At 40.3% G+C, this 12,933-nt stretch overlaps 1 protein-coding gene across 3 annotated transcripts in view; it reads left to right on the top strand.

Annotated features, from left to right (window-relative positions):
* NR3C2 (nuclear receptor subfamily 3 group C member 2) overlaps positions 1-10,409 on the top strand; it is a 201,872-nt gene extending 191,463 nt beyond the window's left edge. For all 3 annotated transcript variants that reach the window (XM_040554765.1, XM_040554766.1, XM_040554764.1), the window contains one exon: positions 6,744-10,409. In XM_040554765.1, the coding sequence (XP_040410699.1) occupies positions 6,744-6,899 (156 nt within the window). In that variant the 3' untranslated portion in view covers positions 6,900-10,409. The remainder of the gene's footprint in view (positions 1-6,743) is intronic.
* Positions 10,410-12,933: the final 2,524 nt, after the last annotated feature.

Consider the following 12,933-nt stretch of genomic DNA (forward strand, 5'->3'; position numbering starts at 1 on the left):
TCTTGGCTTATATAACATGAGGAAGAAAAAAAAAAAAGAAAAAAAAAAACAAGATGGCTTTATATCGCTCTGTGCTCTAAATCATTCATCCACATAGCGAACATATGTGCAGGTGAGAAAGCGCTGAGGTGAGGAAAAAAGAAATTTTCAAGAAGGCCAGGTAGGCACTTAAGTACTGGAAAAGATCAGCAGCTTTACCTAATGATCTATAGAGCCTCCAGGCACCAAAAGCAAAACTGAAGTAGCAAGAGATGGAAATCCATCCCAAGCAGATGAGACAACCGCGGTCTCACACACATGCGTGTGCACACCCATGCTCAGCCCTAGGAGCATGTCTGCGGGCTGCGGCGTGCCCAGCATCACCGTGTGTCTGCATGGCGCTGTATGCAAGCAGTGGCTGCTGACACAGCCAGTGCCAGCTGATAGCGTTGGCCGGGTCGCACGGTGTGCCCTTCCCCTCCCTCAGCGCGAGATGACGGAGGTGAGGCTGTTGCCATTTACTTGCTATCGTGCTGAGGCTCAGCCATGCTTTCGTGGACGGACACAGTGTGGGTAGGGTCTGGGAGTGCTGTGGGCAATAGCACCATCAACCTCTTTCCTTTGTGTAGGGCTTGTGTTTCTTCTGACATGGCTGGCCCACTTTCATCATTCCACAAAGCACCATTAGGTATTGAGAGCCGCTGTGTAGCGGGGACGGCCCGTCTCTACCCAGAACAGAAAGATTTCAGTCGTGTGCCCATGAGGGCTGTGGGCATTTCGGCGAGGGGTACGTGTGCAGGGCTTGGTCATAGGTGAACTGCATTATGTGATCAGACGAATGGCATGCAGGAACATTAGAAACAGATGTACTGCACATGGTATCAAAAACTTCATTTGGATCCTCCTCAGCATCTCCTGTTGGCTTTGGCAGGAAGGGTTGTATCTTGCATGGCAAGCCTCATTTCATATAGAGAGTTTAGTGTATGGTTAGGCTGTTTGCAGAACAAAAGCTGAGTTTGGTTTCAATCTGGCTGATACTAAACAGACTTTGAGTTAAGAGGGCTTTTGTTTCGATGCCATGACATTAAACCCTAATGTGAACCTTCCCCTTGTCTTGGCAAGGCACAGCACTGCACTGTCATTTGCTTGTTGATATTTTCTGCCAAACAAAAATAAATTCTTTAAGGCTCATGCTGCTGAATAATTAATTTTTTATGGTTCCTGAAGGGAATACTTTATAGCTGAGGTGGATCTTTCCGTAGGCTGAGAGAGCCAGGATTACACTCGCTGAGAAAGCTGACAGTGGGAAGAAGGGCGCAGCTCCTCAAGGGGCAGGTTTGCAAGGCACGCTGTGGTGGATGCAAATGTGCCTCTGCAGGTGCTCGATCCCGCAAATACGGAGCCACAGATGAGCCCCTCAGCTGTTGCCAGCACCTTTGGGTGCACTTCTGCTCCTGACTTGCCAAAGTTGTGTCCCTCTGCTGATGAGCTGTTCAGTTCCAGCTCCTGAAGTCTGCGCATCGGCATTTCTCTGCTTACTGAGAGGCAGGAGCCGATCTCCAGTCCCTTGTGTGGCCACTGCAAAACCAGCAGCGATGTAAGAGTGCACATGTTGTAGCTAATAAGCGTCTGTTAAGTGACAGATTCGTTCCCAGATCCTTAATGGAAACAGTGGGCTGCTCTCAGGGTCGTCTTGCTCTGGTTCTTGTGGTTGGGTCTCTTCTTTGTGGTACGAGGTGTTGGTTGGAGGGCAGAGCCCCCAGTTCCCAACAGAACAAGGAGACTTGGCCCAAAATTTGCCCTGGCCAAGGGCTCGGGACATGTGGTGTATGATATTGTGGGTTTGCACACATCCTCCAGCTATGCAAACTGAGTTCAGCTCTGTTTCCTCCGTGTCATGTCCAGCTGTCAAGTACTAGACTACCTGCAAGTGCTGTGGTTTCTGTGTGCATGTTTGGGGGGGGGGCGGGGGGTGGAATGAGTACAGTTCCTAAATGAGATAAATGAAGCTGTCCAGGCAGAACAGGGTTCCGGTCTGCTCTGGTTAGATACTTTTAGTGCCTAATCCATATGCATTTTATCCTCCCTTTATTCTTTGCTGGCATGAGGCAAATGCACTGCATAGCTGGATGCAGAGGCTTGCTTCCTTGGACTTGCCTCACCTTCCCCCTGCACTGTGTGGGAAGTTTTCCTCTTTGGGAAGTTTTTGGAGTGTCATTTTGGTAGGAGAATGCTGGGGTTTTGTCAGTAATAGCTGCAGCTAATAACAGGAAAAACTACTCAGCACTGTGTCGTTATCCTACTGGTGTCTTAATTGCTGTATCAGTAGGCTTCAATGCAAAGACGCTCCCGATAGGGAAGTGCTGTGGACTTTCATACCATGCTCAGAGACTGGGAGAGATCCTGAAGTCAGAAAACTTAGCGCAGAAATGGGCACCCTTGCAAATGAGACCGTTCTTACCACTTCTGGAAGTATGAGGGCATGGTGAGATTGCCAAACTCAAATCGATTCTTTTTGCTGTAAAAAATTCTGCACGTGCTCAAAGGTCACTGTAACTGTATTAACTTCAGGGACTTCATTAACAGATTCATTTTTCTAATTACGAAGAACAGTATGGGTGGAAAAAGTTAATTTTATGGAAACCCCACCCTAGTAACAGAAAATGAAGTTTGATTAACACTCCTGTTTCTCAGAGGCATTTAATACAGCACACAAACGCAAAGACTTGATTAAGTAAAACTCTCAGAAAAACGTTTTCAAGGCTGCAGCAGATCTGGTAGAAGTGCAGCACCCTCTCTGTAGGGCAGTGATGACAGGACGAGGAACAGTTAGTGAGTGAAGCGGTGAAGGACTGTAGCCACCAGCTGATCCACATGCCTGGAAGCGAGCTGTCCTGCCTTGGAGCAGTCGGGGTGACAGGGATGGGGACGTACCAATTCCTAGCCGCGTGTCCGCACCCCTGCAGCCCAGCTCAGTTAGTGCAGCAGTGGTGGGGGCTCCGTCCTTGGAGGTGCCTGGCACCCGAGAGCTGCTGCCCCGACTGCCCCACGTGCGGAGGGAGGGAGGCTTGCTGCGCGTTCTTGCTGTCTCTGCAGAGAGTTGAACAGCCACGCACCAAAGTGGTAAGAGCGATGTCTGGGTTGCGTCCTGAAGAAATGGGAGTTATTCTAGTTGTGGTCTTAACTGCACTGACTGCTCTCTGCTAAGGCTGTAACTCTTAAAACATGCTTCGCTAACTGGAATAATCAAAGACTGTGAAATTAGGCAAGTTTCTGGTCACTGTCACAACAGTTGTGAAAACAGCGGTGCTCTCGTTCACACCGCTGAATTGTAGTGGTGCCGTTCGGGCTGCTGTCGTAGAGGTGGTGTCAGCATTTCTTGCACAAGCTGCCAGAAGCAGAGGGTGAAAATGGTTTGGTAAAAGGCAGTCGGGAGCCCGCAGAACACCAGGATTTTACAGTGCTTTTTAGAAGAAAAATCAGCAGTATATTTGATCTAGAAAAATCGTAAGCCAAATGTAGAGGTGCCAGACAGCTTGCGTATCTTTCTAATTTAGAGACCACTTGTAACCTCTCATGTATCAGTCACTGTCACCACGCTGACAGAGCTTAAATCTTGGAAAAGAAAGCAAACTTTTCAGTTCCTTACAGAAGAGGGAGCTTCTCTTTTAAAGCAAAAGGCTAGCTAACTTATTTACCTGTTATAAAGCACACTAACTGATGCAATATAGTACCAGATGAATGCTGCAGAGGTAGCTACTGAAATTTCAAAACTAATGTTGCCTATGGAATCTGAATTCTTCATCCCTTCAGTGCATCTTCATATCAAGGCTGCTGGCAATATTTAAAAACACATGCGAACACGCATGCAGAAAAGAGCACTGCTTGCTGCTTGGTTCTCAGCCGTGCTACTCCCTTCCTTCAGTTACTACTTCTGCAGCCTTCTCTAGCTGACCTTTCCGTATTATATTATTATATGCCCCTGATTCTCTTGCAGTATTTATTTTTACTTATATATTATATGATTCTCTCATATCAATTCCTTTAAAAAAAAAAAAAGCCAACAACAACAAAACACCCCTACTGCTAGACCCCCCAAACCACACAGCTGCAGTTGTTCTAACCATAGTCCAGTGGTCCTTGTTACACGTGGTACAGATGCTTCAACTTGGAGTTCTTATTGCTGTTTTCTTTTGTTGTGGTTGATTGTTATTACATATGTTGAAGTTGATAACTTTGCTTAAGAAAGGAAATAGAAGACCAAAAATTTTAGAGGACTAACTAGATAGAGAATATATTATTCTTGAGGCTCAGAAAAAATTATTACATGATAGGGAGTTCTAGATTTTTGTCCTAATTGCTGGGTAATTTAACCTTTCCTCCCCTCTCTGGTGACAATCAATGCGCTATGATTATGATAACTGTGATCATATCTTCTGTGCTCCCCGCTGGACAGCTACCTTGTTTATTGTGTAGAACAGATTATGCTCTCTTGATGTTATTATTTTTCAGTTTGCCTTTATTCCACATACCCCCCCAGCCATTCATGTATACTTAATTTACTACAGCTAAAAGCTAGCTATGAAGGGCAGAATTAATAGTTTCTAAGTAGGCTTTTCTGTGATACCCATCCCACTGCATTCAGAGGCATCACAAAAAAATCTTCACAAACTGGTGTGGTGCAGGAATTAGCTTAAATTGACAGAAGGTGAGCCATTGGCACAGCACAGCTGGTTGGCAGTCGGACAGTGATGACCCCAGCCCCTCTCTTAGGTTCAGTGATGTGAATGAAGTGCTTGTGTTCAAGTCATGGTCAAGGCTGTGGGATGTGAGGCTTGGTTTGCCTGGGTGCTGGTGTTTGAGGACACAGGCAGGAGATACAGTGGCTGTATATCGAGAGTTTCCTTCACTTCGTTTTTGTGCGTTTGGCCTATTTTCTGCATACGGTATAGGCAAGAAAAAAATTTGTAATGGCTAAAGCTAAACCCTTGAACATCAGCATTTTTCCTTGAAAACCAAATAATGTCTATGCTGCTTATTTAGCATGCATCTGTTTTAATTAATTAGCATTGCCTCATGACATGCCAGATCATCAGGAATGAACTACGCAATAGCAAACAGACTCTTGTAGTGCTCAATAGCAGAAGGTTGTGTGTTTGAGTGGTCCCAGCACTTTCTTGGTGGTGTTCATAAACTGTTTATATGTTTGCCAGAACAGCTGTGAAAGTCCTGAAACTAAGTAGTAAGGTATGGAGCTACAGGAAGGTAGTCTGTTGTTGCCTGTATATTTTTATTTCTTTTTCAGCCTTGCTGAGGTACACTTTTATTTGCTGCATCTTTAACTGGGGCTTTACTGCAGAGTACAACTCTACATGTTCAGAATTGAAACAACAAACTTGTATTTGATAAACTACATAAGCAGAAATGGTGTAAATCCTTTGTAAAGACAGAAGGCACTGCATCATTTTTGACTTTTCAAACATCAGTTTGCAATTTCGTGTGGAGACAGACAAAAAAAAAAACAACACACAATGAAAAGTAAAAATTAACTTTGATTCATGTGGTGTGGTTAAATTTCCCATAAGGTATAGACCAAAACAAAGACCTGGAACTGACAAATGAGTAGAATAAAACTGGAGATGAGGTAGAAGCCAGACTATATTGGTGCTTTTAAGACATACATTGTTGTTTTTTTTTTTCACCCACACCAAAAAGCTGATGCTATCTGTATGCTATTTAGTGTTTTAACTTGCATTCCTGTTACTCTTGGAAACCACCTTTATTAGGATTACGAACAGCTGTCTGTTGCCATTTGGGACAACTATGGTATGGTTTCACGTGTGAAAACCTCTGCTGCCCAGAGTAAGCAGAAGGGCTACTGCAGCTAAGTGTAAGGTACAGCTTTGTTCTGCTGGTGGTCCTACAGTAGTAACTCAGTACTTGAAGTATTACAGGAAAAAAAAGTTTCCTTCTCTGTCATTGAAGGACTCCTTAGAAATGTTTATCTTATCTTTCCAATTCTCAATATTATGCTTAATTTACTGAGAGAAAGTGTGCTGCTACCAAAAATAGAGAACTTTATTTCTGAAAAAAAAAAAAACAAAAAAAACTACTACCTCCCTAAATATTGCCTCTCTAGTTTAATGAGAAGTAAGCAGGAAAAAAAAGGTATAGTGTGTATGTATTTAAAATGTATTTATATATGAATAGAAATGTTTTATCAGATGAACACTCTCATATGGACTGTGATGCTATAAAGCCTGGAAGGCCTTGGTGTGACATGGCATTTGTTTCATTCATCTGCTCTGGAAGTTTTTAAGTTGTGGCCCTTGGAGAGTACTCTGAAGTTAACCAAATAATTTGACTTAATGTACGTGTATTCAGCTGAAATGTAAAGAAAGATACAACAGTTTATGGTTGATCTTTTCCCTGTGGGCAGAAGGCTTTCTTTTCATAGACATTGAGTACCAATAGTTTACACAGTGGCCAGTTGCTGTTTAGTGAAATGCAAAGTGTAATAATGGTGAAAAATCAGATCTGTGGAGGTATCTGGGTTTCTCCGTGTTAGCTGATTTTTAAACAATGCCGTAGCACTTTGGGAGTTGAATATTTTTGTTTGCCTTTTGCTTTTTTGTTTGGAAATGGACTACCCAGTCAGAATAAGGTACCATTTCCTGGTGATAATCTGTCATTATCAATAAGCTATTGTTTGCCTGCAAAGTTATCTGCCTTTTTCCTAAGTATTGTTTCTTTCTGTATTTCAGCTTGTCAGTGACTTACTGGAATTCTGTTTCTACACCTTCCGAGAGTCTCAGGCACTGAAAGTAGAGTTTCCAGCCATGCTGGTGGAAATCATCAGTGACCAGCTACCAAAGGTGGAATCTGGGAATGCCAAGCCCCTGTACTTTCACAGGAAGTGATAGAAAATGTCTTAAATGGAAGAACTTTGCCTTAAGTTTCCCTGTGTTATTCCACACCCATGAAGGACCCAAGAAACCATATTTTAAACATGCTATTTACACTTGTTCAGCAGTCTCTGAATAGTCTAAAATCATACGAAGGGTTTGGGGAATGAAAAATGGTTGACTTGGATTTGGCAAGACCTAGATGTTTGGAAATTACCCCATAACCCTAAAGCATTTAGAAAATGTTCCTGTTCCTCTGGATGAAAAGCCATATCTAGTCAATAACTCTTTGATTTTGATATTTTAACAGATGGAGTTTTAAATATGCCATGTAGTTTCTGGTATTGTTTGCTTGTTTTAAAAGGGTTCAAGAACTAATGAGAACTTTTTAAAGCTTACCCTTGGTTTGCACATAAAACGTAAAGTCAATATGGGGCATTAATATTCTTTTCTTCTAAAAAAAAATAAAAACAAACAAAAACTATATATATACACACACATATATACACACACACACACACACAGACAAAACCCTAATGTGTAAAGTAATAACAGAACATTTGGTGTGGAATACTCTGTTATCCCCACCTGTGGCATTTGTTATCCCATGTTATCCCCTCATAGATGATATACACTGTGTTAAGTGTCCATTTACTATTTAATTAAGAAGGATAAGATGCGAAAACAAATGCCCTGGTATCAATTTATAGTATCTATTGTGCTGGCTTTACAAATAATTTTTTGCAGTCTTTTGCTGTACTGTACATTGCTGTATGTATAAATTGTGAAGGACCTGAAATAAGGTGTAAGGAACTTTTGTAAATGAGACAAAAAAAAATCTTTAATGGTTAATAGGATGAATGGGAAAGTATTTTTGAAAGAACTCTATTTTGCTGGAGACTATTTAAGTACTATCTTTGTCTAAACAAACAAGGTAATTTTTTTGTAAAGTGAAATGTTCTGCATGCATAATGAACCGTTTACAGTGTATTTAAGAAAGGGAAAGCTGTGCCTTTTTTAGCATCATATCTAATTTACCATCTTACAATATCTGTTGTAAATAACCACACAACCTTTTCAGTTGTATTTAAGCCTTTCTATTTTCCTCTATATTTTTTCTCCCTTTTGTCTCGCTTGCAAGTATACGTGACGAGCACATCTTAGAAATCGTGCTTCATATTTCTGTAGGAAACTACACTTGTTGTGTTTGCCACTTTACGAAGGTTTCATTTAACAAGACAAATTACAGTCTCTCCAAAGCTTTTGCCAGCTTAATGATACAGTAAGTTCTTGCCCTCTACTCCCTTTCTCTCTCAGGGGAAGAGGTGAATAAGACATTGAATGATTTTTCTTTTTTTATTACGGTTTCCCAAATTGTTTTTTTGTTTTCCTTTGAGTACTGGATACGTAAAACATCTTAAAAGGTCAGATTATTATTTCAGATTGGGGAGAATGATTTCTGAATATGATGAAAGGAACATGCAGATCATTACAGTAAGTACATTGAACAGACTTGTACTGGTGAGAGGGATGGTAAGGTACTGATACGGGCAGATTAGCTGAGTAGAATTTTTAGTGAAAAAACTCCAAGCATATTTAATTTTGTATGAATTTTTGTAATAATCAGAATACACAAAAGAAAGATATTCATACTACAAGTTCAACTCAGTTGGTCTGATTTTGTCTCAAAAACATTTTCTCTAGAATAAGACTGCAAAGAAAAACTTTTTGAGGTGATTTTCACTATTTCACAATTTATAAGCAAATATGAAATTTTGGAGTAGAATAGAGGACAGGTGAACTTTTCTGAGGCTCAACTGTTGCTACCGTATGCTATTTCAATAGAATAGTTTTTCAGAGTCCTAATCTATAGCATTCTCTCTGGGTGACACTGATGTTTTTGAGCTATAATTTGTCCCCTGACCGGTCAGAATGTAGCATTTCTTTCCAATGGTGGTCTAAGAGGAATTATACACCCTTTCTGATTCCAAATTTTGAGGTGCACTGAAGACAGTCAGTGCTACTTGTCTTTTTAAATGACACCTGCCTTATGCAATGGGTAATCTGTAAAGACTGTATTCAGAGAGGTTTTTTATATATAAATATATACATACATATATTATTTGCATTTTGGAAGTCTAATTCATAGGCAGATCTTTAAATACTGACCTGCACAGCAATATGAAAGCCAAACTTCCAATGTGAGACACACAGCATGCAGACTGGTTGTTTACAGTAAAGAAACAGTCATACATCCATCTTTTCATTTACTTTTTTTTAAAAAAGTCTAAAATAGAAAAACTTCACAGCCAGGTTCTGGGTGAATACAGTCTGCAGCAGCTTTTTATATTAACAAAGTTACTGCCTCCTTTTCTGTCTCAGAGTAACTTTGCTTGAATAAAATAGCAAAGCCATATTCTACACTTCACTGTTAAATGCCTGTCCCAGTCCAAATTGTTGTCTGTTTGCTCCTATTTTTGTACCTTATTACTTTTAATCTTGGTTTGGTACAATTCATAATTCACAGAAACTTCATATAATTAAACACACTAAATTAGTTTTAAAAAGCAATTTATATCTTTATGCAAAAACGTATGTCTGTCTTTGCAAACAACTGTAAGCAGATTATAATAAATCCTTTACTTTAATCACCTGTTGTTTATGAAACCATTCATTGATTATTATTTTTTGCTAGAGATCATTGAAGTAATAGATACAATTGGATATAGATGTTGTAAGAGGCAGTATTCTCTTATCAAGGACACTTAAGCAGAATAGCCATCACTTTTTTTTAATCTAAACCTGTGTACAGCAAAAAAAACTTCAGTTTTTAGCTACCAGGAAGTTACATTATTTTGAATTTGTTTAGAATGAAATAGGCATTTGTCTCCTGCAAAATAAAAGACAAACGAAAACATCTTTTAAAAGTGGGCTCCTGTTCATTGAGCTAAATTATTTTGTTGTAAGAACGAACGGGGATATACAGCAAGAGCATTGTATACACAGTTAAAAATGTAAAATAGTGTTAATGTACTGCAGTGGGTATTTCAGGAATACTACACACCATGCGACTGACCAGTTGCATAAAATAAAATAGAATGACTAAAGTTTGCAATAGCAAAATCTTATTAAAACGATGATACTTTACAATCAATAATGCAAAAAGCTAATTCACAGGGTGGTGTTTTTCACTGACTTGTTAAAACATTTATGAAATTAAACAATTCTACAGTTAATGCACTTTTAATTGTTTATTAAAGATTTGACTTTTTCTTTTTTTAGAGCAATGTTTTCAGCTGGAGGTCAATGACTCGATAAGATAGACAGCAGTTCTGAGGCCAGGAAGCTCAGAGGAATGTTTAAGAATTCTTGGAGTTTAAATAGATTCCTGGATGAAAAAATAAAAGCAGCCAGCAGTATGGTGTAAACAGTAAAATCTATGCATAATGATGCATTTATAATTAGGGGTTTGCTTCTGTATGTTTAAAGCTTTTTAAATAAATAGAAAATATTGTTTGGTCTTTATGTTAATGTCTGCAAGTACCTATTTTTCTTTTTCTTTTTTTTATACAAATTGTACAAATATACATGAATTAAACTGGTTTGATTGCAAGTATTTCTTGCATTTTAATCTTAGATAGCTGCTGGCGCAGTGATATCCTTAGAAACAAGGTTCTGCACACTTGGAAACAATATTAAACAACAAAAAGTAACTAACAATGCAATATAACATCTTCAGACATCTAGCAATTTGTTGTTATCAAGCTCTAGTAATTTGGACTATAATGCACATACAATGGCTTCAGCCAGACAGCAGCAGCTCACACTGTATAATAAGAAATGCCCAACCTTGAGGAGTTTGGTTCATTTAATCTGGGTACTTGTGCTTTCCAAATGATGAAGTGGTGACACCGTTACATGCAAAAACCACATCCTGCTCAAAGAAACAAAACCAGCAGCCTTCACTAGCCAGACAAATTTGGCTTGAGGTAACCCAGAGCTGCTCTACCTACTGACCAGAGGTAGAATTTCTTCCCTGGAAATACAGATTGACTATGTTACATACACAAGGTTTCTCAAGTTAATAAATCAAATTGCCTTCTCAAGAGTCAGGTCTCTTCCAATTACATTAAGAAAGTTAGAAAAGGAAATAAAACTCGTGCTATGCTGGTTCGTTCTGGGCACTCCCTTGAATATCTACTGCAAAGTTCTGCATGAAACTAAGTCTGTGGTGCAAGACCACCACTTAATTGCTTTTTTTTTTTAATAGCACATTACACAAACCTTTTATTGTCAAAAATCCTTGCACCTGCCTTCTGTTTGCTGAATCGTCACCAGGAAAGAATAGTAGAGGATCAGCAGTGTTATGAAAAATTTCCCATATGTTTAGAAGCAGATGTATCTGTCATATGCTGTTCTAGAAATATAAAATGCTATCACTACTTGAAAACAAAATGAAACTTATATTCTGACCTCAAGCTGGGACACTGCTTTCTCTCAGGTATCTGCAGAGAATGGGAGTCTATGTTGCGTACAATATTAATAATAAGATAGAAAGTAGCGAAAAATACCCTTTCATTTTGAATATTTTTGTTAGGTAAAACATGCCATATACTGTAAGGTGTTAACACTTTAAATGTAATGTCAATAGGATGAAGTTTTATTTGGTGCTTACCTGTGGTTACTGGAAGTGCAGATGACGGCACGCTGCTGAATTCTCACATAGAAAACGACGCCTGAGGCACAGTCAGCCCAATAGGTGAAACTCCAGTGAAGATTTCCACTTAAACATATTTAGCTCTGGTGCATTTATGGACCACACAAGCCCTCTGTCAGCAGTGGATGGAATTTTCTCATGAAATTGCAAACCAGGTAAGAATGGTGAAATGGGTTAAGAGAAGAAATGAAGGAACAGAGCACTGAGAAAGGCAAAATTCTCCCCAGGTCTTTTCTATGATGCAATTACAGAGGCTCAGCTAACTAGAGCTATAAGCAATGTAGCAGAAACACCTATCTTCATTACAGGCCAGATAAATGAGTCCTGAGATTCTTCTTTCAATTCCAATGAAAGGCTGGGAATCAGAAGGAAACCTGCCATGAAGATCAGGGAGGACATTGACTAACAACATTCAGCAGTCTGAAAACCCCAGGGAGAATAGCGAAGTGAAAATGCCGCCCGGCCAAGGAGCAGAGCTGAGTGCTGTCCAGTGAGTAACACACACTGCGAATTCCTACTCATCCCAACTAGGCTGGAGGCTCAGCTTTTTCATTAATTATTCGGCAAACACACATTAGACCTTAATCCCCAGGCAGAGGGGTACAACCTCTGTTCCCACAGAGAAACATCCCACAAAGAAAACATCACTTTGTATAAAATGTACAAAACAGTTTACTCCTAAATCACCCTCTTTGATTTGCAGCCTGCATCAGGCACTTGCTACAGGGAGTCTCAGCTTTTGAAAACAGCCCTACATGCCTCTACGCACAGCAACCGGCGCATAGCAAGGGCGGAGGAACCCTGCCCACGGATTAAGCTGAAACTGTACCCACAGTTGTGACACGAGAGCAGTTCCCTGCGAGAGGACAGGGACAGCCCAGAATCACTGAGCATGACCACTCCTGCTGCCAGGCTAAAAGAGAAAAGCCCTTCAGCTGGCTTTCTCCACAGCTGATTTCCTGTCCTCCATCCTGCTTCAAGTTAACTCTGTTCTTCCCACATCTGCCAGACCATGAAAAAGAAAGACAAGAGGCATGCCCTAAAGCCCATGTTCAGGAAAGAAAACAATCTCAGAAGACTGTAAAAGGGGCCTGACTTTCTTAATATGAATTTTATTTCTTAGCATCCTTTAATCTCTACTTCCAAATAGTCAGTGCAAGGGCACCATTTGCAGAGCTGTTCAACAGTGAGAAGGATGCCTGAGATGTGCCATGGCTACTCTGCTGCACAAATCTGTACTCAGCCTTGGTATGACCAGGGCGAAGTGGAAAACCGTATGCTGGGTAGCAGTGACCACAGCTAAATTCCTAAGAGGCAGTGTGGTTAACCTGA

The sequence above is a fragment of the Cygnus olor genome, chromosome 4, assembly GCF_009769625.2.
Source record: "Cygnus olor isolate bCygOlo1 chromosome 4, bCygOlo1.pri.v2, whole genome shotgun sequence".
Taxonomy (NCBI): domain Eukaryota; kingdom Metazoa; phylum Chordata; class Aves; order Anseriformes; family Anatidae; genus Cygnus; species Cygnus olor.